This window comes from Penicillium maclennaniae (genome assembly GCF_028827695.1).
Source record: "Penicillium maclennaniae strain IBT 15551 chromosome Unknown utg000001l:1.0-3280838.0:1.0-3283122.0, whole genome shotgun sequence".
NCBI classification, from domain to species: domain Eukaryota; kingdom Fungi; phylum Ascomycota; class Eurotiomycetes; order Eurotiales; family Aspergillaceae; genus Penicillium; species Penicillium maclennaniae.
The window spans coordinates 2,455,877-2,480,258 of record NW_026623213.1 but is presented as its reverse complement, the minus strand read 5'-3'; the positions used below and the strand labels follow the sequence as shown (position 1 = coordinate 2,480,258).

The 24,382-nt window shown below is 49.5% G+C and overlaps 6 protein-coding genes across 6 annotated transcripts; 2 read left to right on the top strand and 4 right to left on the bottom strand.

Annotated features, from left to right (window-relative positions):
* Window positions 1–439: 439 nt before the first annotated feature.
* N7477_000945 (nucleoporin Nup120/160) lies at window positions 440–4,516 on the bottom strand (the record flags this gene model as incomplete). Its single annotated transcript, XM_056962608.1, has 3 exons — window positions 440–1,605; window positions 1,661–3,799; window positions 3,871–4,516. 3 exons carry the CDS (start codon window positions 4,514–4,516, stop codon window positions 440–442), a joined length of 3,951 nt encoding a protein of 1,316 aa, XP_056827611.1.
* Window positions 4,517–5,102: 586 nt separating this feature from the next.
* N7477_000944 (recombinase RAD51) lies at window positions 5,103–7,964 on the bottom strand (the record flags this gene model as incomplete). Its single annotated transcript, XM_056962607.1, has 7 exons — window positions 5,103–5,147; window positions 5,168–5,913; window positions 5,985–6,030; window positions 6,169–6,228; window positions 6,297–6,362; window positions 7,187–7,226; window positions 7,297–7,964. 7 exons carry the CDS (start codon window positions 7,962–7,964, stop codon window positions 5,103–5,105), a joined length of 1,671 nt encoding a protein of 556 aa, XP_056827610.1.
* A 1,412-nt stretch (window positions 7,965–9,376) lies between these two features.
* Window positions 9,377–10,617, bottom strand: N7477_000943 (uncharacterized protein; the record flags this gene model as incomplete). The annotated part of the gene is made up of 2 exons (XM_056962606.1): window positions 9,377–10,465; window positions 10,516–10,617. The coding sequence occupies 2 exons, from the start codon at window positions 10,615–10,617 to the stop codon at window positions 9,377–9,379; spliced, it is 1,191 nt and encodes a 396-aa protein (XP_056827609.1).
* Window positions 10,618–11,221: 604 nt separating this feature from the next.
* N7477_000942 (ankyrin repeat domain-containing protein) lies at window positions 11,222–12,901 on the bottom strand (the record flags this gene model as incomplete). The annotated part of the gene is made up of 1 exon (XM_056962605.1): window positions 11,222–12,901. One exon carries the CDS (start codon window positions 12,899–12,901, stop codon window positions 11,222–11,224), a length of 1,680 nt encoding a protein of 559 aa, XP_056827608.1.
* A 2,344-nt stretch (window positions 12,902–15,245) lies between these two features.
* N7477_000941 (MFS transporter) lies at window positions 15,246–16,808 on the top strand (the record flags this gene model as incomplete). The annotated part of the gene is made up of 2 exons (XM_056962604.1): window positions 15,246–15,571; window positions 15,623–16,808. 2 exons carry the CDS (start codon window positions 15,246–15,248, stop codon window positions 16,806–16,808), a joined length of 1,512 nt encoding a protein of 503 aa, XP_056827607.1.
* A 4,649-nt stretch (window positions 16,809–21,457) lies between these two features.
* N7477_000940 (uncharacterized protein) lies at window positions 21,458–23,516 on the top strand (the record flags this gene model as incomplete). Its single annotated transcript, XM_056962603.1, has 3 exons — window positions 21,458–22,419; window positions 22,456–22,960; window positions 23,019–23,516. 3 exons carry the CDS (start codon window positions 21,458–21,460, stop codon window positions 23,514–23,516), a joined length of 1,965 nt encoding a protein of 654 aa, XP_056827606.1.
* Window positions 23,517–24,382: the final 866 nt, after the last annotated feature.

Sequence of the window (24,382 nt, the reverse complement as noted above, 5' to 3'; positions counted from 1 at the left end):
GCCACAGAGGACCCGAAGGATCAGGTCCTATTCACTCCCTCTGATCCTCGAAATTCGTACATGGGTGGCTACTGGCAGTCGATTGCTGGCCTCGGGCCGAGTCCACGGGTACCACTCCGGCAGGGCGCCAGGTATATTGATGTTCAGTAGGACCGAAGCTTGGAGTTATTTAAGGATATGCTGAGAGTGATTCAGCCTTGGTGGATTCAAAAGAAACATTTCGTCGGAGCAACGACGTGATGTATTCTACTATAGTACTATAATGTGAAAAGCTACACAGAGCTCAACCTCAAAAGCTTCACTGGAAAACATCTCATGTCCTATTTTGCAGCACCTTACTACCTAAAACAGATAGAACACTATGAAAACATGCTAGAAACTCCTCCGATGACAACTTCCAGCCACACAGGCAAATGGTAGAAAATCTCGAACAACGTCCCTACGACAAAACCATCGTGTCATCGTTATCATCCTCATCTGCGTCATCCAGAAGCCCAAACTCCCAATCACCCCTTTCAATGCGACTAACACGGTCAAGTTCGGACTGGTACTCTCGGCGCAGATGTTCAAGGGTAACGATGACGCGCTCCTGGGGCGGTTCAACGGGAGTCTTGAACGAGACACCGGGCCCGCTGATGGAAGAGCGGCTTCCTCGGCGGCCAGAGGCGATTGATGCAGCGCTGAGGGACCGGTGGTGGCCATGAAGGGGGCTTGAGGAGCCCTCTGCGTCTTCCATGAAGACATTTCCGTCGTCGTCTGTGGAGCCGCGGCGCAACTGTTGGGAATGGGTTGAGGCAACGGGGCCGGTTTCGACAAGAATGTAAGCTTCGCTCTTGTCAACAGAGGCGAGCAGATTCATGAGCGAGAGGAGCTCGTGGCGGATTTCCTTGCTCTCGATGTCGTCTTCAGGCACACCGGTTTCTTGGATTTCCTTCTTGGATTTGCGGGTCAGAGCGGTGGATGGGGCGTCCCGTGCTTGGCGGAGTCGCTGGACGTTTCGGTAGGCGATTTCGGCGGCACCGCGGAAGTCGCCGCGGGCAATGCGGTATGCTTGCAGGATACGGTGGTAGTCTGGAGAGATGTCGGCTTCGTTGTTGTCGATGTCCAGCCATGAGGAGAAGGTGTTCTGTTTCCGTGCGAGAGAGACAAGGATTTCGTCGATGTGAGAGGCGATATTGGGGACGAGCGAGGTGGGGAAGCGGAGGATTTGCTTGAGACCGGCCGGTCCTGGGCCGGAGACGATCAGGATGTTGGAAACGAGGGAGCTCAGTGCGGACCTCTGCAACGCAAGATCCTGGTACCGGGCCAGGGCGGAGTAGGCTTGATCGAATTGGCAGGTCTTGAGAGAGGCATGGAAGAGTCGGGAGAGCAAGTCGGTTCGCATGCTCGTGTACTCTGCAGCTTGCTCAGCCCACACTTCCGAGTCGAGGGCCTGCAGCGCCAGGCTGGCAAAGTCCGCGACATGCGAGAAGGAGCGCACTTTTTCGAACACTGAAAGGATATGCTGGTAGTACTTCGGGATTCCATCATGGAATGACTTCACAGAGACAAGGTCCAGAAGTGTTGAAGACATCTCATGAAGGTTGCCCAAGGCCTTTCCGCTGGCTATAACGACATATTAGCTAATTGAACGACATGATCGGGCCGGGTTTCAACTTACAAAGGAGGTAGGCGGCCTTTCGGAAGTAGATGGCTGCAGTGTCAAATTCTGCCATGGCCACGTACAGGCGACCCTTGACATAAGTTGCCCAGGGCGTGCTTGCTTGAAATCGGAGGAAATCCCAGGCGAGATCGATGTTGTTTTTGGCGATAAGATCACACTGGATGTAGGTCAAGGCATTGGGATACGCGACTTCGCCCTGTCGGGTGACCCAAGCCAGGACATCCCTGATGCCAAGGGTCAATGTGTAGCTTTGCGGCAAGCCAATGGCTTGACGGGGCTTGATGTCTGAGACAAAAAGATCCTCAAGGATGGTCGCACTTCTCTGGTGCTGAATTTGGAACTTATCATCCTTGAGTGAGAATGTTGCTGAAGAATCTGTGCCGCTGCTGACGGACCGATCAGGACATTTGCGGACATTTGAGCTCAGCCAGTACATCATTTCGTATTCACGGAGAAGGTCGACCAGGGTACAGAACAGGTCAGGAGCATCGAAGTGAGAACGATTCCCTTGTTCGATCTCGCCATCCACGAAGACAACCAAAATTAACAAGTCATAGAGGATCTTTCGTGTGAGGAGAATGGTCTCTAGCGCACCACTGACAGTAACGCGCGAGCCGAAACAAGTTGATTTGAGTTCCGAATCTTTGCCGTTGAAGCCAAGAGGGGCGGTATTAATAATGGCGTAAAAGGCATCGCTGGACAAGTTTTCGGCATCAAAGTAATCATTCAAGGACGCTACGAGACTGTCAAAAGTCTTGTTTGAAATCTGATCAAACTCGCAGCGTTCTCGGAAAACGTCCATACGATCAGTGATCGATGAGAATGGCTCAGTGAAGATCTCAACTTCGAGTGCAGCACGGCATGCGGCATCGAGCTCTGCCGAGAACTTTTTCCTGAAATCGGAGGCAACCTTCATCAAGGAGGAGGCCTCTTCAAACAAATTGCCAAGCTCGGAGCTCAGGTTACGGTGTCTCCAGCGGTCGACGATTTTGGGAACATCATCACGTAAGTCCGCGGGGGCATTATTCACGAGTAATTCAGTAGTATTGCATTCCCGAATCAGGGCGCAGGAGTCTGACAGGAGCAGCCATGGCATCTCACTGTATGAGTCGTAGGCGAGAGAGATAGGTTCAAATCGGCGCTTGTTGAGGTCATCCGCGACTTGCCAGAACTGACGCCACTTCGCATCCGTGTCCGTCCGGTACCTGGTGTAGTCCATCTCATCATCGGCGTACTTGCGCAGAGAGACAGTGGCGGCTATCGTCGCGCAAAGCCGCTCTGGGAGGGGCACATCCCTTTTCAGTGTTCCCGATGAAGCTGCTGACAAGGGCTTGAGAGCCTCTTGATAGATTGCAAGTGCGGTCTCAAGGACTTCGGGTAGATATCTAGTGGGATGCAAAAGGTATGCAAGCCACTTCTCAGTTGGGTCCACTACATCGTCAAGCGTCGGCACAGGGAGGGGCTCTTGTCGGTGCGTTTCGAATGTGGTCGAAACCCAGTTTGTCTCCCAGTCAGTGACCAGTGTCTGTAGATCAAAGTGAAGAGTATAGAGTTGATATAGACCGTGGTTTCTCCAGAGAACCCACAACTCCATGCCCTTTCCTTCATCCACGGCCTTGATATGAAAATCGGCAATGCTCCAGAACATATTACCCGTGGTATCTGGGTCCTCCGGTCGGAACACAGCCTCCGCGAAGAGATCTTCAATTACAAGATCAGATGTCAGGCCTCCCTTGACGGCCCAGAATTTGAAGCGGCCATCCTCGAAAGGGGAATATGTGACCACATAGAACCGATGACTCCCATCCAACGCTCTCTCTGCACTGAACACTCTGATGAATGACGTCTCCGCCGGGTTTAAAGTGTACGGCACAGTAGCGGGGTCCATTGGGCGATCCAGAAGATCCTTTGTCCCAGCCAGCTTGTTCGAAGCCAAATTCCAAATCTTCAGCGTGTGATTCAAGCCAACCGCGAAAACATAGGTCTCATCAGAGGTGGTAGCTATAGCATTGGCGACATTGGGATCAAGACTGCGTCCATTGTGCTTCAGCGAAGAAGGTGCGTTCCATTTCACAAGGCCGCGAATCGAAGCGCCCCATGTCCGTTCGTCGAAGGTAAGAGGAGTCCAGTGCGAACCTAGTGAATCCACAATTAGTTCCGATTTTTGATACCCGCCACTACGGGCTATATCTGATCAAGGGGCTTACCATCATCACCAGCCCTCCGCGTCAAGCGCAGAAGAGCGCCATTGTCGAGAGAGATGAACAGCTCTAGTGGGCTGCTCGCGTGTAGACGATGAGGATAGGAGAAAGACAACGGCGCCGGCAAACACGACTTGCACCAGTCTGACACGTTCTCGTCAATCGACTCCGGCCTCCGGAAGAACTCAGGGCGAAGCGAGAGAGTGTGAAGCTGCTTCGAGGCCGTGATCACAAAAACGGTGAGAATCTCATGGTCCTCGCGATCGGCCAACGCGACACCTGACGGAATGATCTGCTCGTTGAAATTGAGTCGCAGAGTGACATTGTACTCGAAATGCTCCGAGCCACCCTTTGTCAAGTCCGCGCATTGAATCTCCAACACCTTGTTATCATTGACGACTCTCCACACGAACGTCCTCGGGTAAGTTCTGCGCTTGCGGAAATAGACTGCGCCCTGCGTCGTCAGGTATCGTCTGGCGAATTCGTCTTCATCTTTAGCGATCGGGGGTTCGGAGTCAGAGGCAGAAGCAGAGGAGATTGAGAAGCGCGGGCGACGGGGCGCGCTCTGCTGAGGCGTGAGGTTGATATTGGCGACCGTGGCCGCTGAGAATGGTCGGAGGTCGACCCTCGTATCTTTGTAAATTTTGGCCATGATAAAGGGAGCCAGCAGGTCTCAGACTTCCATGGCTGATGGAGAAGGTTGCAGGGCGGAAAGCTGGAGCTCTCAAAAAACAGAGTCTTGGCGCGGGAACTTCTTTGCGCGCCGGCCATCGACTACACACGATCAATCGCCGCCGCGCCGTAGGCTTCAGGCGATCGGAAGTGCATCCAAACAATACCTTTCTTGGAAGATTGACATACTTTATGCAGGGCGAGCTCAGGTATACATAATTTAACAGACTACGATACAGATCCGGCTCGGCGTGAAGGTAAAAGACAAGCTTGGGGCTTCTTAACGAAGCCAGCCCGTCACTACTTTCAAGCCGACATATCTTTAAGCTCACTAATCAGCGTGGGATTCGCCATGATATCTAGCTTTATCTTTTCCATGGCCGGGCTCCTTCGTATTAATGAAATTTGATTCAAAATCAGAATGTTTATTCTATATGATAGTGTCATACACAGGATTGTTTTTGGGGCCTCTAACTACATAGGGGTATGGGCAATGCTGGGTAACAAGAAAAGTTTCAGGGCTCGTTAAGTCACTAACATCGTGTCAAGAGTAAATGAAATGGTGTTTACTCATTCTCCACATCCTTCTCGTTAGGATCGCCGATACCGTCCTCGTTGATAGCAAAGAGACAATCGCTTTCAGGGAGACAAGGCTGTCATAAATTTTGCAAATACGAGTCTCACCACGACCCTTCTTCAAGCTGAGGCGAGTGGTACTCGCGTGAGCAATGATATTACCACCAATAGGCTTCTTTGGATCAGGATTGAACATCGCACTCGGCCCACCGTCCACCTGAGCAACGACCTGATTGGTGATGACAACCGCGATACCAAACTCATCAGCGAGACGCTGTAGCGTACGCATGAACTTGGCCAGATGCGTCTGTCGTGACGAGAGCTCACCACGACCGTTGAAATCCGTACGGTAGAGGGAGGTTGCTGAGTCGACGATGAGGAGCGAGAATCGGGTCTCGCACATCATCTGTGATGCCTGGTTGAGCAGTTGCAGCTGATGGTCTGAGTTGTACGCGCGTGCGTATGCCACGTTGTCGAGGACTTCTTCTCCAACGAGGCCGAACCGCTGAGCGACTGCTAGGAGACGGACGGGTCGGAAGGTTCCCTCGGTGTCGATGTACAAACACTTCCCTTCACCTCCGCCCATGTCGAAGGGAAGCTGGCAGGTCACAGCGAGCGTGTGACAAATTTGACTCTTTCCCGTTCTGAATTCTCCGAATATTTCAGTAATTGAACCCGTTTCAACACCGCCTCCGAGTAGGGTGTCGAGGCGCTTTGATCCGGTGGTGATTGAGATAAGCTCACTTCGTCGAGCATGCATTTCAGTGGCCGTTGTGAACCCCATAGGCACGAGTTTCGCAGCTGTTCAACATTGTCGTGTTAGCCTTCTCTGTGCTACAGATTGCATGATATTGTCGCAGATTAAGACTTACCCTCGACCAAGACCTTAGTCGCCTTTTGCTCAGAGATGCCCTTTATCTGCTCCAACAGACGTTTTGGTCTGCAACAATCCATCATTCAGTCCTGATCCATTTAAGAGAGTTTCGGCGGGGTTCAAGCCGCAGTGGCAGACAAGAATGTATGGCAGGACACATACGTATAGGCAATCGACTCGACAGTGTGGTATCCAGCATCCACAAACAATTTGATATCTCTGGCTGTTAAGCCCACAAGTCCCTATTGTAACGTTAGAGGTTAGCTTGACGCGAATTACCAACCACAAAGTCACCAGCGAGACCACTCACCTCCAGTGCGGAGAGAGGGGTAGGCGCACCGGGGCCGGGCAACCCACTCTCGTCCATCTCCTGAGTCTCCATGTTATCCGCAGTCATATTAGAGGATCTAGAAGGCGCGTTTCAAATCGTTTAAGCCGTATGCACGTCTCAATCGGGCGTGGAAGGTTGTTCAACACGAAAACACGCGTCTGACCTCGAGGTGCGGTTGGTCGCGTAATGGCAAAATTGTCTTGTCGACAGTTGCGGAAAAATCAACTTGGATTGAAATAATGAGTCACTAGGCAGTCTCTGCTGATTAAAAGGATTGTTTGTGGCGAATGCCGGACTCTCTTAGCAGTTCTGTCGTCGCCATCATTTTGGACGCGTCGAGGCCGTCGCGCGGTCACGTGTGTGTGTTCGTCCTTCCTAATCGGGCTCAGGCAGCAGCATCCAAACACAGTATAACTTGTTCAGGGTTTCTATCCGATCTACACGATCACTTTGATTTTCATCCATATCCATTTCTCTCGGTTGTGAAATGTAGAATCCTTGTACCTATTCCAAGACAATAAGAAACAATATTTGCCATGCATGATTTTCAGTCTGATTGTGTAATTGGGCTCTAACAGGACAATCGATCTTAAGGGCAAGTATATACCGAGGCTCGATCACAATGGCGAACCATGTACTCAACATCATGGGAGATGAAAAACCTCCATGTCACTTGCTGGTACCATCCGCTTCATCTAACTCGAAAACCAAAGCACTGCAGGCAATCAGAAACCGTGCGCTGATTTCAACGCCAAGGCCCAAGTAAGGATTTCCGAAGGCTTTGTCTCTTTCCTCGCGAAGCTGAGTCAAGTTGAAGATGATCGTGCGGCATGTTCATATGAATTCTCTCGTTGAAGATCGCACTCAACCTGTGTCTGAACTCCTCCGACGACCGCCTTCGAAGAAGCCCTGTGTGAATGGAAGAATAGGTCAGTAATTGGGAATCATGTCTCGTTGTCGCCCGAGAAAATGTATCAACGTACTGTTCTTCCGTGAAGCCTGCTGCTCGACCGGTGCGGAAGCACTAGAGTCATTGCCAGCTGATTCCAACTGCGCCTCGTCGAGGTCGTTGAGACTGGCGCGACTGTTGGTCTCGGACAGCTGGCTTGCACGGAAGACTCGATTGTGGAAGCTGGCTCGTCTGTCGGTGGAGGTCGCGATGTTGCTGCGGCGATTAAATTTACTTGGTGAACTTGGGAATGTGGATGTCGTCAAAGGGGAGTACACTCCTCCAGGACGTTGCGGCTCATAGGTGTAGTGGAGTTCCTTGAAGATGTCTGCGTCGGGGAGAATTGGAACCGGGGCGAATGGTGGCAGAGATGCGCGAGATACCGCGATATTCTCGAGGGCTGGTGGTGTCACTGGAATAACCGGTTGGATCGAAGGTGACCTGAGGGCTGAGTTGGACGGGAGACTTCTGAGAGACGTGCCTCTTCGGATGGTGCTGGGAGTCCCGGGCTGACAAGGTGTTTGGATTGGAGTATTGTTGTTGGAGACCCAGATACCTTCGACCTCGATTCCTCTCTCCAGGGCTCTGGCACCAAAGGGGACGTCATCTTGTGCCAGCAGGGGATACTGCTCGAAATCCACCAACTTCTGACCAGTCTCGAGTGCGGCGTATCTGCGGATCCTCCATCGCTGGAACATCAAGACAAAAGTTGCCGCAGTCAGCACGAACACCTAAGTTATTTGTCAGTGCGCCTGCTTGAAATCATAGCACAACTTCTCGCACGATCAGGAGTCCCAAAACCTGTGAGAATAGGTTGTCAGTGAGTAGCTCTAAAGGTTGTTTATTTCAAAGCCAAGGAGTATCCGCACCATGGTCAACTTTACCCACAGCGCCCAGTCGACCCAAATTGCCATATTCAGATTTTGATGTTGGACGTTCCAACCGATGTCCGTTCTTGGTTGATCTGACTGCGGACTGATCTGATATGAAGCAGAATAAAGTAGAGTAGGTGATTGATTGATTCAACGGGAGACTAAGATAATGGGGTCTGGGGATTCATGAAGACAACAAGAAGTGCACGAAGTGCTGCGTGTAGGGTTATTGAGCAGGGAGGGAAAGAGCAGTGCTGGCCACTTCTGGCAGCGTTGACTTTGATCATTCAAAATGGAAGGTGGTCACTGAGACTCTTTCTCTCTCTCTTTCTCCAGAGCTATTCTGCTTGCCCTTTTTCCCATTTGCTATCCAGGCTCGCGGGCCTTCTGAAGATCGATCACAAGTCGCCTTGATACATCATAGTCTCGCAGACCAGTTATTCATATAATCAGGCTGGCATACAGTCTCTATATGTGATAGCTCTCGCAGGAATGTGGGAGCAGGAAATGCATTAGGAAACGAACGGAGAGTGTCAAGGAACATTGATGAAACCCCGGAGAGTGTACACCACGGGGTTCGATCGGACCTGCAGGGGCCTGCGGCTCAGCACGGCACCTTGATTGATATACGTGATATTTTACACAATTGAATGTATTCCGAGCCAAGAAAAAAAAAAATAGGGAGTGTCTCAGTGTTGATTGGTGGTGTGCGAGCAAAAAGAAACTCTCCCTCGGGGAATCGAACCCCGGTCTCCCGCGCTTATCGGGGTTAATGACAAGCGGAAATCATGACCACTAGACCAAGGAAGATGCGATAGCCGAGTTACTGCTCGACCACTTGAGTGGTTGATGCATATCTTGCTCACGTTTAGTTTTATCACATATAGATGAGCTCACCAACTTCACCACTCAACAGGTCCTCGTCCGATCTTGAATCTAATCTAACACGATCGCATATAAGTTTAGAGAAGTTCAAAGGTTCGATTTTCAAGCTATTGATGTACCAGTTCGCCTCCCTGGGTTTCTAAAGTATTCTATCTTAATTTGAAGAAAGTTGAAGTTGCATGCTGCGGATGTATATATTGGGACTAGAGTATGTTATGAAAGTTGAGCAAGGGTTACTTCCGAACACCACCACAATAAATGCCAGGATTGAGCCAGAGAGGAAATACAACATGAAGTCGCTCAACGGTAAAACAAAGAATCATAATATATGAACATAATTTCGTGAACACTTCTCACAACTCCGCCAAGATGTTAAGTGGCGTGCTCGCGTGCAACTGGGTGGTGTTGCCAGCGACCGTGACCGAGAACTCCGCCTGCAGCGAGTTCAAATGCCGCAAATTTTGAGTCGAAAAGGTAGGTGTAATCCGGCCCGTCGCAGGAACGTCTTTCTCTCCAGCCTTCAGGCCACTTGTGTGGAGAGTAAGCTGAAGCATTTTGCCGATGTTGAGTGTCTGACTCTTGTTGGTCAAGGGAATCGTCAACGGAAAAGCGTCGAGTCGCCTGATAGCCTCTTCTAGCCCGAGATCGATGAGAGAGCAATGCACACTGGATGGTGCGTGAACCGAAGTTCCTGCGGTCACTCTCGTCTCGGATCGTATAATAAACTTCGCCGAGTTGAAGAGGACTTTCAGCTCGATATCATGGAGAGCGTTACTGGTCTGCGGTAGGAGCTCGAATTTCAACTTATATGGGATATTTGAGAGGTTGCCCAGCTGGACAGTAGCTGGAGCGTAGACTTCGACTTTATAGTGAAGCTCCGGTGCGCTGATTGAAGGGTGGATGAAAAATTCTCGTGTTCTTCGCACGAACGAGCGTTCTCCATGGTGTACCGCTGACAGCAACTGCTGGCCTCGGATACTTCGGTTCAAAATCCTTCGTTCCTTGCCGAATCCCCGGAAAATGGTCTCAGGACTGTGTCGCACTTGAATGGGACATGTTGAAGTGTGAACCTTTTGGTCGCCTCTCTCCACGTATCGCATCTCGGCCTCGAGATAATACTCCACCCAACATGCCGATGGGGAGCTGGCTTTATTGCATTCAACAGAATAGAATGTTCCTGGTAAACGGGAGCTTGCGATGTCCTCCCAACTTGGAAGTAGATCGCCGTTAAGAAACCCCAAGTCCTGGGAATAGGGTGACATCTTGATCTCAAAAGGCCAGTAGACAGAGTCGTTACTATCTGGTATGTGAAGAGGGCCCTGGAACAAGGTATGTCGCTCAGGGAGTAAGAGTTGCTTATAGATAGGCCCCTCCTGGTGTCTATCGTAGGACACGCCCGATCCCTTGGTGAACTGGACCTTGACCCGTCCCCTCAAAGCTAGCTTGACGGTAGCTTCAGATGCGATAATTGGTGAATGACGAGACACCATACCAATGACCGTATCACCGGCGACATAGCTCCATCCTGCGGTGCAGCGAGGCTGATTTTCAGGGTGCCGTTACCGCGGTTCATAATGGGCTTGCTGCTGTTCATCTTGAACAGGTGGCAAGGGTCGCGCAGTATAGATCAACTAGATGAGAATACCAGGACGATCATGGACAAAGTGGGATAATGGAAGCAGGAGGTTCGAAGGCGGGGGGACGAAGCAGAGGTAGTTCTCGATTACCCCAGACTACGAGAATCTAGATTGTCAAAAATAGCCGATCCACGCGAGCTGGGCACGGCCCCGCGCGGATGTGATGCGGCCAAAGCTCTCGCCACTATACTTTCACGGTTCGTATTTGCCTCCAATACCGCCCAGACAGCTCATCTGGCTCTGACCCCGCTCTCTCAGGTTCCCAACTCTGCCTCCCATTCGATGTTGATAACCGAACAGGTCGGTAACCGTCACAATTTGGGTAACCTCATGGGATCCTTGTGATTATGTTTTCCAGAGACTAAATCCGCCCTCGATCTGTCAAACAATGCATTATTCTACTTTCACCTGTCATCGATAGCCAGAAACACCAGGAGGATCCCCGTTTTGCTCCTTAGAATCTACTTCTTCCTGTGCGCTCACAATGAAACGTCTGACCGAGAGGCGGAGACCTGTTTAGCTGCCCAACTTAGAGGTTTCTTGCCCTTTCAAACTTTCATGTCAGGGCTGATGCCATTGGAATTTCGAAATCGCATGGTAGCTCGGGTTCTGTAGCCAAATATGCAGTGGGACCCGACCAAACACATCGCACACGTTGGGATCCGCGCCTCTTGAAAGGAGAAATTCGATTGAAGAGATGCAATAGAGAAATGTCGCGTGATGCAGTAGAGTGCGACCGAGGGAGTCTCGAGAGTCAACACTGGAGCCCCTATCAAGGAAAAATTCAAGTAATGTTTCGCATCGGTGCAATACGCCCGGTCTGGGAGGTAAGCTTGTACGACAGCCATGAATTGGTGGAATTGCGCAGTAAAGATGGATTTGTTCCAGAGACATATCGGGTATTGCGGACGGTGACCCATATATCCTGTGGTTCAGGGCTTGAAGAACAAGATCTTCACCCCCAATACGCGCCAGATCCTCTGTGGCGCCCGCATGTATCAAAAGTATCGTTGCATCATGACACCCGGTTGATAAGGCATGACCCAGAGCGGTCTTCCCATCCAAGTCCACGAAATCTATCCAAGCTCCCCTCTCGAGGAGTAGCGAGATGATCCCACAGCGATTATTCATGGCTGCAAGTCGAAGCGGCACATCTCCGTTCGGATCGATGAAGTTTGGGTCCACGCCGCGATCCAGCAAGAGTCTGACAATATCCTCATGGCCCATCATCGCAGCGATACACAATGGCGTATGGCAATTGGAGCTGCGAGGGACAATGGCCTGCAAGTCAGGAAGATGTGCGTTAGTAAATAAATCCCTCTGCGAGTCGCACGTCGAGAATTTCATGTATTCGCCAGAGATAACTCTGAAGAACTCCTCTCGTGGCTTTTTGGGAGGATATCGGGCCTTTTCATCCAGACCTTCCGGATTCACACCGGAATCCAGCAAAGTACGGACCACATCTTTGTGGCCAAGAAGCGTGGCGATAAACAAAGGCATGAAGTCGTAGGTACTTTTCCGGTAAGGGTCGGCACCTCGATCAAGCAAGAGTCTGACGGTCGCAGCTTGGCCATTCCCTGCAGCTGAGTAGAGTGGGCTTCTACAATCATTCGGCTCGACTGAGTTGACATCGAATCCCAAATCTAGCAAAACCTTCACACAGTCGTTTTTGCCCTGAGAAACCGCCGTATTCAACAAAGAATCACTGGCTATGAAGCCCCGTTTTAGCATAAGCGCCAGGATTGAACTGCAACAATGAGCCAAGGCCAAGTTGAAAAGCTCCGACTCATCATCAAGCGAAGCCGGTGGATCGGGATGCCTGTCTATTAAGATCCTCGCCACTTGGTCATGACCGGCGCGCAAAGCGTCGCAAAGTGCATGGCTGTGAATCTTAACTTTTAAACGACAAGTCGCCGGGATGCAGTCCACCAACAACAGCACAACCTCCGCATGCCCGTGCTTCGCCGCCTCCAACAAAGGAAGGCCTTTGTCATGCTCGAGGTAGTCGACAGGGTCCTGCCCTTGATCGAGAAATTTGCGAACAGCCCCTAGGTGGCCATGCCGGGCAGCCAGTATCAAGCCGCAGCCATCATTGTCCTTGATATCACGGACGTAGACACAGAAATTGAGAACTTCGTACAAGCGTCGACAGACCTGGGTCAAAGCATTGACATCACCCAGATTTTTCAGCCGAGACGCTATGATCAACAGGAGTTCATTAGGCAGAGCAAGAAGGGGCATGATCTGCTGGATCGGATGACAGGGATGAGATACCTGAGCCCTCAGGCCAGCTATTGACGTGCGGAGAAGAAACCACAACACAAGGAACAGGGGACAATCTGATGGGGAAGCACAAGCAAGGCTGATCGCTGGAAAGTCATGTTTGTGGCCAGTTCGGGTGTTAGTTCCCGTCCCAACCCGGTCGGTCGGCCAGGGCATAAAAATGGACCCACCAAAGGTATTGGATCTTCGTGAACGCGTCAACGTCCCCCATTTAAAGATGCACATCTTTATTTTGATCAGCCGGAAACTAGAAACTAGCGGCGATCATCAGGGCTGGGCGATCAACCTCATAGTTGGGGATTGTCAGTCCAAGGGTCAAAAGGGGGATAACGCGTAGGATTGCGCAACTGTCGAATTTTTGATTCGGGAACAAGTATCTGTTTTAGGGTTTTCGAGATCCTTAATTTTGAGGATCGCCGTAGCTAGAATTATCGAGCTGAGTTGGTTGCTCAGCAGATGTCTGTGGACTGATAACGCGCTTGAAGGGGCCTGGTCAGGGTCTGTCGGGATCCGTTCATGCAGAGCGATTACACATAAACGTGAACGAAATCTGAAAACTGAGGCGAAATCCATTCCATAGCTACTAAACAGATTCATCACTTTCACGCTTAGTGGCGAATCAACACAAGGGACGTTCGCATATGGACCATTATTGTTATCAAAATACCGACGTCCACAACCCTACATGTGTTGTAAAATGATGGGATAAGAATGCCCGGACTCCTTTCCCGCTGAAGAAATCCCTTATTGTTGATGTATCCTCCATATCCTCGCTGAAAGCTAGCTTAGGCTTCAATTTCCGCCCAAAAGAAACTACTGGGGAACATATTCGGCATCCACATTCTTCGGCACAATGTGTATTCCGGCCACTCTGATCTCATGAGGCTCGGGAAGCGTCTCACGACACCTGAACTCCCTGTCGCAGAACGGTCTGTGTCGCGAAATGCTTTTCGCCCCTTCTCCTTGCTTGACGCAATTCTCACGATGATCATCGTAAGATTATCACTGCTTAGAATCATTCTATGCCCTAGATAAAGCCTTACTACACATGCTTGAGGCATTTGATTGCGTAACGATTTCCCTCGATTGTGTTGATACCTTGCTGGTCCACCCTTCACCCAGAGGACCGTGATGGATGCTCATGTTCTGGTTCGCGATGCTGTACCTTGTTATTAGCTTTGAGCACCGTTGACTTGAGATCCGCTGAGTTCCGCTATCAATGAACGTCTCCCCCTCCGCCTCATTCGCTCGCGAAAGCGCTATCCGATCGAGCTCAAAAATTGGGCCATTTGCAACCATTATCATATCTATCCCACCAAAGACCTTGTCGTGACATAGGTTCGGGCGCAGTTTCCAGAACTCACTTTTCCGGGCTTGTTCCAAGCCTGGAAAGTCGCGGGAATGCTGGGCCTCCAAAACGGATGGGCTCTGACGGGACAAAAGGAGCATACTGTGATGTACATGTGATGTGGTATCCGACCTCCACTTCCAAGAGATCGGGCCACGTATTCGTGATGTCAATGGAGACATGACATCTTCAGGAGATTGTAGAGTGGAAGAGGGCACGTCCAATTAGAGTACAGAATGGCTTGAAAAGGGGGAGAGGGAGGATGAGGTGCCCTCCATCTTTGATATGCATGTTGGGGTCTTTCAGTGGGTGTACGATGCAGATCGTCTGGATCATTGATCTCCCATCAACCTCTGAATGTTCGCGGTAGGAAGAATCAGACCAGGTAATATGCGAAATGTAAATGTGATGCAGTAATAATTAAGCGCTAGGAAAAAAAAAAACCTCGGTGCATGGAGATACCCTATCTTGCATCCAACTTCATTTTACGACCGTCTGGATTCTTCAGCGGGAAGTCGGAGGGGCGATAACATGCGTCAGTAGATAGGCTGACTCGAGAGAAGAGTGCCCCAGAATTCAGATCTGTCCCCATGAGCTGAACGGCTGCCATTACTCGCTAGTGAAAAAGCCGCGACAGACTCAACTATTGCGTGCACTGGATGGTCCACCCATCAACAGGTGGGAGACTCCCGAAGGGGCAATGACCCACTATGCCAGCTTTTTTACCAAAGGTCCATACTTCGATTTTTCAAAAAAAAGAAATCCATATTATTAAGATTGACCAAAGCTATCAATGTAAGACAGGATATCCTAGATTCTTCATTTCGATCAGACACGAAACAATGGCAATCATCGGCTGGTATCACCGGCTGCGTGGCCAGGCTACATGGAACAATGCAAGCGCGCAAGATTCTCCTTCCTGTAAATACCCTGAAGCTACCGTGATCACTGTCCATGACCGACCCTTCTGCTTCTCCTACTTCAAGTGTCTCGACTGCCTCAACCGTCATTGGTACGCCGACTGACACCGAAAAGGCCATGACGTTGGAGAAGCTTCCTCAAGAGTTCTGTCGGCTGGGATCTTGGAGAGGTGCCTTGATTTTGCTGGTCACGTCAGGTTCTCAATCTCTGGATAATGTTTTCATGACCAGTTCCAATATGGCATTGGCGTCAATACAAGAGGGGTTTGATGTGTCGACTACCAACCTGCAATGGATGATCTCTGCGTATACTCTGACCTTTGGAGGTTTCCTTCTTTTGGCTGGAGCACTATCCGATCGGTAAGAAGAATGCTGTGAGAAAGACTGGAAAGTTACTAACGCTATATTTAGCTACGGACGAAAGTTCATTCTCTGCCTTGGCCTATTATGGCTTTCCATCTGGACACTGGCCATTGGCTTCGGCCGATCATTCATTCAGCTCACGGTCTTCCGTGGCATCCAGGGCATTGGAGCGGCCATGACAGTTCCTTCAGCAATTGGGATCATCAGTTCATATTTCACTGGCACCGATCGCACACGCGCTCTGTCCATCTATGCCGCTTCAGGGACACTGGGCTTCTGCGCCGGTCTTATCCTAGGTGGCTTTCTCACCACTTCCTTGGGCTGGAGATACATCTACTACATTATAGTCATCATGACTGGTGCCCTACGTACCTTGGGGCTGATTGTTTTACCCGGTGATCGCGCACCCAAAGGTGAGAGGCCTAGAATGGATTATTGCGGTGCGGTTCTGTCAACTGTCGGCCTGATCCTTCTTCAATTTGTTCTCTCCAGCGGTGGTGTCTACGGTTGGGATACATCTTTCGTCATCGTGATTCTTATTTTATCTATTGCCCTTCTTGTCGCCTTTGTTTTGCTCATGCCACTGTCCTTGTGGAAGCTTCCCAACTTTGCAGGCCTCTGGATCGCGGGCTTCACTTGCTATGGAAGTTACCAAGACGTCATTTACTACGTCGTCTTGATCGCGCAGAAAGTGGACGGGCTTTCTGCAGGAGAAACTGCCCTTTCGATTATTGCCCATGGGAGTCATCGGCTTCATCGCTTCCATGGGAACAGGCAAGCTGCTCGAATACGTGAACGGAAAATATGCACTTTTCGTCGGCCTGATGCTTACGGTATTGGCACCGATCCCGAGCGCCCTGACCGTAACCGAAACGATCAACTTCTGGGTAAACAACCTGCAACCTCGCTCATTAGTATCTCTGCGGTCTCCTTCATCTTTGTTACGACCAGCACAACCATCCTGACTAGTGTCCCCGTCAAAGTCAAGAGCCTATGCGGCGGTATGCTCAACACTGCATTTCAGATTGGCTCAGGTGTCGCCCTGGCGATTTCGGCTGCCACCACAGAGGTAGTCGACATAAAAAAAGGTCATGACCTCGACCAACAATACTCAACCGGACTCTGGTGCTCAACGGGCCTTGCAGGACTCGGCCTCATAATTGGATGCTTCGCCGTCCGAAGAAGAGGAATTGGTCCGAAAGACCGAGCGGGCGGAGACGATGTGGCGGTTTGATTGACTCTATCTGTTTTTGTATCTATCTTACACAGCATCCTCCATATTGATAGATTATAGATGCGTACGGATACATAATGATGGGACGATCTCTGTTCTTATGATAAAAAGTAAAGAGCCAGGCTTCAAACATCACCAGAGACATAATTGATGCATGAGCTAATGAGGAAAACAAGGTGGGTATTCGGATCCACAACAATGTAGAGTACTAGTGAGCTTCTGGTTCTCAAGACATGCGAGACTGGAAGTCTGGTTAGTGCTATTACTGGAGTTCACAACAGTCCGGTTTTTTGTAGCATCGCTGGTCTGCACTGATAACCACAGCGAGTAGATAATACCACCAAGCATCTGTGTCTGTTGAAGAATGCTGGTGGAGCTGGCCACAGGAAAGGAGAGATACTCGACTCTGGCGGCAATCTCCATACAAAGAAAAGATAAGGGCTCTTGTATCTTTCAAGAGAAAAAAGATGTTTCTACATTTCGGGGAAATTACCCGGTACCTGGGATGGCTGTCATGGCCACCTCTGGACTCGGGCGGATCCATGGGCGGCATTGAGCTACTGCACTTTTCGGGTAACCCAGCATATCTAGAGACTGTTCGAGATGTTTGGTATCAGACAAACTTCGGGTGCCCCGAATAGGACGCCGTTCGCAAGACAGGCGCTATCGTAAGGTCCCTTCGTCGGCTTTCAGACAGAGGCCATCAAGGTTGACAAAAGTACCATGTGTAGGCAATTTGTCGCGACGGGTAATGCCGCTATGGCTTTTCAGGAACAGTTCGGGCGGCCTAAGCACCGCTAGGAACGCCCCCGCGTTCCCACTTGATTGGCGGTTTCCGGGTCTCATTTTCCCAACCGAGAGTCCGGAGTTCTTGATGCGCGCTGACAATTAATAACCTAAAAATGTCCGACGCTTATCGGCCGGCTTGGCAACTTCGGCACTTCACTCATTCAGAGAGCGAGCGGGGATCAAGGCAGTTATCGTCCATGACAGACATGAAATGGACTGGCCAAAATATAATTTTCTAGTATGATGCGTTGGCTCGTCTTTGCCACGTCTGAGGGTATACTCATCAACGCCTCCGTTCACCGTACCTCTTCCACAAGGAAAGATGGTCCGAACGCCCAGCGGGAATCTAGCCAATGGAAGGGTCCCTGATACTTGAAGCCTAAAAGGTAGATTTCATTTAGTATCGCCTAACTACTGTTTTACCCATGATGCCTCCGCCTAGCGAAGCCTCCGAGCGTGATCAATACGGTCACCGATCGCATCGTAATAATACTTACAAGACGGACAGGGGACCTACCAGAAATGGCATGGGATAGCCGAGTGGCGGTGATTCTTGGTTTAATCTCTGTCACAAGCCTAGGAGGTTGAGTCGTTCCGCATCCGAAGACCTGGAACAGGGGATAAGGGCCCAAGGGCCATGAGGGCTGGAGGATGCAAGAACGGCCTGGCCGGCTGGACTGGAAACGAAAGGGTGAAGACATTAGTCGAAAAAAACCCCGGGCTAAAGCAGACTAGGCCGGAGTGACAAGTCTTGACTGGTGCTTACAGGAAACTCGGGCGAGATCTGTGGTGGTGCGAATTCCCTGAGTATGTACCAGCTCTTCCAGTAGGTGGTGCCTCTGGCATCGGAATTGCTGGAAATGATGGATATGATAGATGGTGAACATGGATCGGACGTACCGGGGCTCTGTATTTGTGATGTTTTGGATATTTTTGAATTTAAGTAGCTTTGCAGGAGGAATACCTAATTAATGTGATATTTAGTCTGCGAGTCATGCCAAGAATCTGCATCGAAGTTTCTCTTAGTCCAGAGTTGATCCGTAGATCCTTCCCATTAAAAACCTTTAGCGTCCGGTCCTCTCGTCGATTGAGTTTCATGGCAAAGCGATCGTAGGGCTAGTGTCAATCGCTACTTTGAGTACTAAGATGCATGCCTCCGTTGAATTAAAAAGTCACCAAAATTTCGCCCGCCAAGCAGCGAGAACTAATTAAGAAAGAGAACTATCAATTTCCAACAAATCAACAGACCTTAGTAGTAAGTGAAATGTAAGATCGAACAAAGAAGGGCCTCTGTAGTTTCAGAGCTGAGTCTCATAAAGAAATGCATGACAAACACCTAAAGCTGCACTACTACTCTACAAGATCTCTTTGAGTGTTGAAATAGTCCACCCTTAAAGCATAGGGCATAATGATTGTGATAATTAAGATTTGAAGAGATTTTATTGGTCCAACAGCGGGCTTAGTTGTTCTTTGAGAAGGGAGCCCCGACGAAGTAAATTTTCGAATGCTGATGCATATATCAGAATTGATTTTATCCAGATTGTAGAGCGCAGGAGTAATAACCATACCTTCTGGAGGCGGGCCTTTAGGCAAAGGTGTGACAACTTTTCGATATTCAATATCGGTTGGTTGAATCGCGATCTGATAGACACTTAGCTGATTCCGTAAACCACAGGTACTTTTGAACTGGGATGTTAGTTCACATTATGTGCCTTTAGATCTGAATACAAGATGTCGGCCTTCTCCTCGACATTACGCAACATATTGCGGAGCTCAGTCGTTTGCGAAGCGATCGACAAAAGCGGCAGTTGATACTTTGGGAATAGCTTTTTCCAGCTATACCATTTCACCGATGTGGAAACAAGGTTGTAGTTATTTTTTTGCAGCCAGGACACAAGTTCGATATGTGTGTGGGCTAGAAGAAGTCCATGATTAATGCATTGGGAATGCTTCCTCGAAGCGAAAACGAGACGACCATCTGATTCAGCTCGTGCGGAGTACTCCCGCAACAATTTCTGAAACGCCTTTCGATCAATACGATTGCGTTGTAAATTAGTTGCGACGGACTGTACAATGCTGGCTAGGTTGTTCAGTAGCTCCACCCCTGGGGGCTTTTCTTGGGATTCTTGAGACATAGCCGCGGAATGTTTGCATTAATTGATCACGATTGAGTGTGCATGTATCTTCATAGCGAAACTGGAAGACACCTTATCATATTGATTCAACTTTTAAGTTTCTGAGCGCTTGGGTGACGTAATTGATTGAATGATTCTTCACTCCGCTTAATTTGGATCGTCTTGAGCGCATGACTATCAGCTGTAAGCCCCGGGCCGATTGTAGAAACACGAATGCCAGAGCCGTGGACGGTCCCAGGGCAGCCATGGTCCCACTTATCCGCCCACGGATGCCCCTTCCTTGAAGTGAATCCGAACCACTGTACTTCATGATGATCGCGTCTGTCTGGCAGCCCCTCGGAGCCGAGGAGCCAAGCGGCAAGAGCTAAAGCGTGATAGCCTAGTCTCAATTCACGGTGACTGGTCAATTGACAAGTTGCGACCCACTCTTGGGTGAACCGCCTTTTACCCAAGCCTCATAACTGTACCAAGGTGCGAGCAGTTCGGCTTCCCAATGAGTCTCTTCTATGACACCTTCAACACACATGCTAGGGTGTACATCCCAAGCACGTCCAATAATACATCATTTGAGCTTTCACAACCCTGTCATTGCTATGAAATGTTTCAGACAACTTCAAGGACCAGCACGACGCTGGTTGGCCAAAACACGACTTTTGGCAGAGGCGGGAAAGTTACGAGGCGGTGACCACCGGCAGATGACAGGCTCCGATCATGTGCCTTGATTTGCGCTTTATCCTTCTCCAAGAGAGATGTTTTTCTGAATCGATTTCTGAGTTACAGTGGCGACCGTCATTGCCTTTCATGTCCGGGAATATAGGGATACACTTTCAAACCCTAATCACATGATACACTAAACCTAATATGGATTGAGCGTAAATTACCTGTTTTGTATGTACACTGTAATAATACTGTACCTGGTCTTTTATAGAATGAATACAAGGATCTAGAACCAGATGCCTGGACGACTAGAGGGTTCCATGTAAACTGAGAAACGGATAACCAATGCAGCTTGAATGTCAGTTAGCGATGCGAAAATGAAGTGGAAATTCGGTGATCAAGCAGGATCATCAGGCTTGCAGTTCCGTGTTGCTACAGTGGCGGGCGTTATCGCCCTCCATATCGGACCTTGATAAGACGGTTTTTCGAACCCTAGACACATAACGAGATAAACAAATGTGGTTCGCTCGTAGTAGTATCGCTCTGTGTAGCTCCCATGTACTGGTAATTGGCTTCCTAGGAACCAGTATAAGAAGTACACGTCCCCGGAAGTTAGGAGCCTAGAGCAGGAGGTTGGACCTTCTCCCTTCTCGATTAGTATTAAATGGACTCCGCGTAAAGCTAGGTAACTTATATCGTTATAGCAATAGTATTTGATCTCTTGCCACCCTGCTCAGGTCCGGCCTCAAGAGGTGTTGGTGCGTCGCCAATCATGCTGAGCGGTATTGGAAGTGATTTTTCTCGTATACCCGAGGCACTATTTCGACTCGTGTTCGTGGCTCATTGGCCGATCCCTCCGCCTCACTTTCCAGGCTCGCGCTGAAGCGCTCAGCCCCTCAAGTTCTCTGGCCCCAAGCAATGACTGTGAGGCTCTGGAAGGTTACGCCGGGTGCTCTCATCCGCCTTCCTTCTGAATCGTTTGTCTTATTCATTAAGTCCGTTGAAAATATATTTTTATTGTTCTCCTTCAACCTCTATTAGCGAGGCACGACGACTGTGCAACCGAAGATGTCGAAACAAAGGCTAAGCCGCGAGTCCTACAAAGTAGGATGGATCTGTCCGTTAGAAGTGGAACAGGTCGCGGCATTGCAGATGCTGGACGAGGAGCATGAGCGTCTCCCACAACCTCGCGGAGACACAAATATTTACAATCTTGGCAGTATTAATGGCCATAACGTCGTGATTGCTGGTCTTCCTCGCGCTGGGAATTGTCCTGCAGCCACTGTCGTTACTCAAATGAGGATGACTTACCCAAACCTCAAATTCGGTCTTCTAGTAGGTATCGGCGGCGGCGTACCAAGAAAGACAGAATCTGGTATGATTCGTCTAGGGCATGTTGTGGTCAGTGAACCGACTGGTGTACACTCTGGAGCAGTGCAATACGATCACGGAAGGGCGAGGACGGGTCACTTCGAACGAACAGGCTTCCTCGCGCCTCCACCAACAGCCCTTCTTAATGCCACACGAGAGATAGCTGTACGACGTCAGCTAATCGACGATGATCCTATTTGGGGAAATCTGAAAAGAATCGATACTAGTCGCCGAGCACTTCGTCGATTCGAGTTTCCCGGGTCTATAAACGATTATCTGTATCCATCGGATTATACGCATAAAAAGGATGGGGCATCATGTCAAGATTGCGGGTGTGACATTAATCAACGGATTAAGCGACCAGTAGATGACGATGAGGAAGAGGTTTCATTCATTGTTGTACACAGGGGCACGATAGCATCCGGAGAAATGGTGATAAAGGATGCTCAGAAGAGAGATCAATTGGCGCAGGAGCACGGGGTGTTATGCTTTGAGATGGAAGCAGTTGGGGCACTTTCCGATTTCCCATGTTTGGTTGTCCGGGGCATTTCGGACTACTGTGACACGCATAAGAATGATATATGGCACGGATACGCAGCAGGGGTGGCTGCTGCCTACGCAAGACAATTGTTTTTCTATATGGCCATTGAAGAGTCGAAGTGAATCACTCCCTATTAAGGAAAAAAATCTGACAGGGTTTCTTTCAGTGCTGACATAAAGACAAGACCAGATGCACTGGAGATTAATAAATCACCAAGTCCAATTCAAACTGGGGCATTTCTTCGAGCTGTCAAGGACGGTCAAATCAAGGATATCGAATCCTGGCTAGAAATAGTGGACGTGAATGCCCGAGACCCGCGCAGTGGGCGCACAGCGCTTTCATTCGCAGCCGAGGCTGGCAAGATTGATGTGGCCAAGACTCTTCTTGAGCATCACGCCTCAGTTAATGTTCGACAATATAGTCGCCCAGGTGATAAAAGCCATGTCGGACCAGCATGGACAAATGGACGGTCCGAGTTAAGCTGGGCGGTTGATCGCGGACATGCCGAAATGACTGAGCTTCTGTTGAGGCATGGTGCACATCCGAATAGTCGGAACACCGTGGGACAATCAGCGCTTCATTATGCATGCATGAGAGACGATCGCAGGATTGCGAGAAATTTGCTTGAGAAAGGGGCAGATGTTAATTGTTCGCACAATGTACTTTGCCCCGTACCCTTTCTACCATATCTTCTGGGCTTAACTGATGTTCGAAAAGGGCTGGAGACCGGTCCACGAGGCACTCTTCAGAAACCATTTTAATCTTCTCAGGATGATACTCGAGTACCAGCCGCTACTTGATGTCAACGCGGAGTCTGGAGCTAACGGAAAGGCTCCTCTGCATTTTGCTGTCGTTAAGAAGAACTCTGAAATTCTGAAGCTGCTCCTAAGAAAACGAGCCTGTCCCGACATTAGGATGGTCGAAGGCATTACGCCCCTGCATCTGGCTGCCGCTAGGGGCTGGATCGAAGGCATCAGAATTCTGGCTGAATCAAACGCGTTAATTGACTCGAAAGACTCCCTGCTTCTCGAGACACCACTCCATAAGGCTGCACGAAACTGCAACTCCGAAGCCTGCCGTGTTTTGATTCAATACGGCGCGAATCCCAAAGAGCGAAACATAGATGGCCAGGACTACGAGTCTATCTTGGAATCTGCGCAACAATATCCCGATGATTGGAAAGTAGACCCTGGAAAAGTCTCCTACCTCACTTGATGACTATGTTCTTATCTGTGGCATATAAGCCGACATTTTGATCAATTCTCAAAATCTTATGATCACAAGGTATTCTGAGTAAGAGTAATGTGGTCACAGAGGGCGTCTAGCATGATAGGGGCGATACTTGGTTGTCGACCGACCGGGACTGGCACTACCGAACAACCACATGTTCTTGCGTATGCTAGTGATAGAACACTCACTCCACTTCGCCACCTTTGCCATTCGTGATATAGTGGGTCTGTTCTTGCTGCGTATTATATGGACAATCATTTTACGCTGCCAGGGATCAATATTTCTTGCCATTTTGTAAGTGGTTTGGGTGTTTGCAGGTGCTAGGTTGGGAGGAGTGTGTACGGACGACGCCATTGTGGGCGGGGTGGTCATTTTTGGATACTTAACAATACATAATTATACAGCTTACTCATATTTAATACGTTTTCGTTATTACAATGCAAACCTGGAACAAGTCTTTGAATACGAATGCAGCCATATCAGGATTAGCGTGTCATGTGACTAGGGTTTGAATGAGTGTCTCTATGTTCCCCGACATAGAAGGCAATAACGGCCAGCACTATATATATTGCATTATGGAATCTGAAAGGTGAACATGTATAGGACCTTGAAACTTCTGGATTCTGTCGTGGATTCTAGCCAGACCGTCTGCAGAATGATGTTAATCAAAGAATCTTGGAAGCATCTATAAAATGTCGCAGGGTATTCAAGATGTTGACCGAGACATAATGAGCGAGACAAGGTGAATGCAGAATAGCATCTTTATGTAAAGAACAAAAGGTGTGAGTGGATATGTCGAGCTACTCTCAGTGGGCTCTCTCGCGTAATTTGGTACACATAGCTGGATGGCC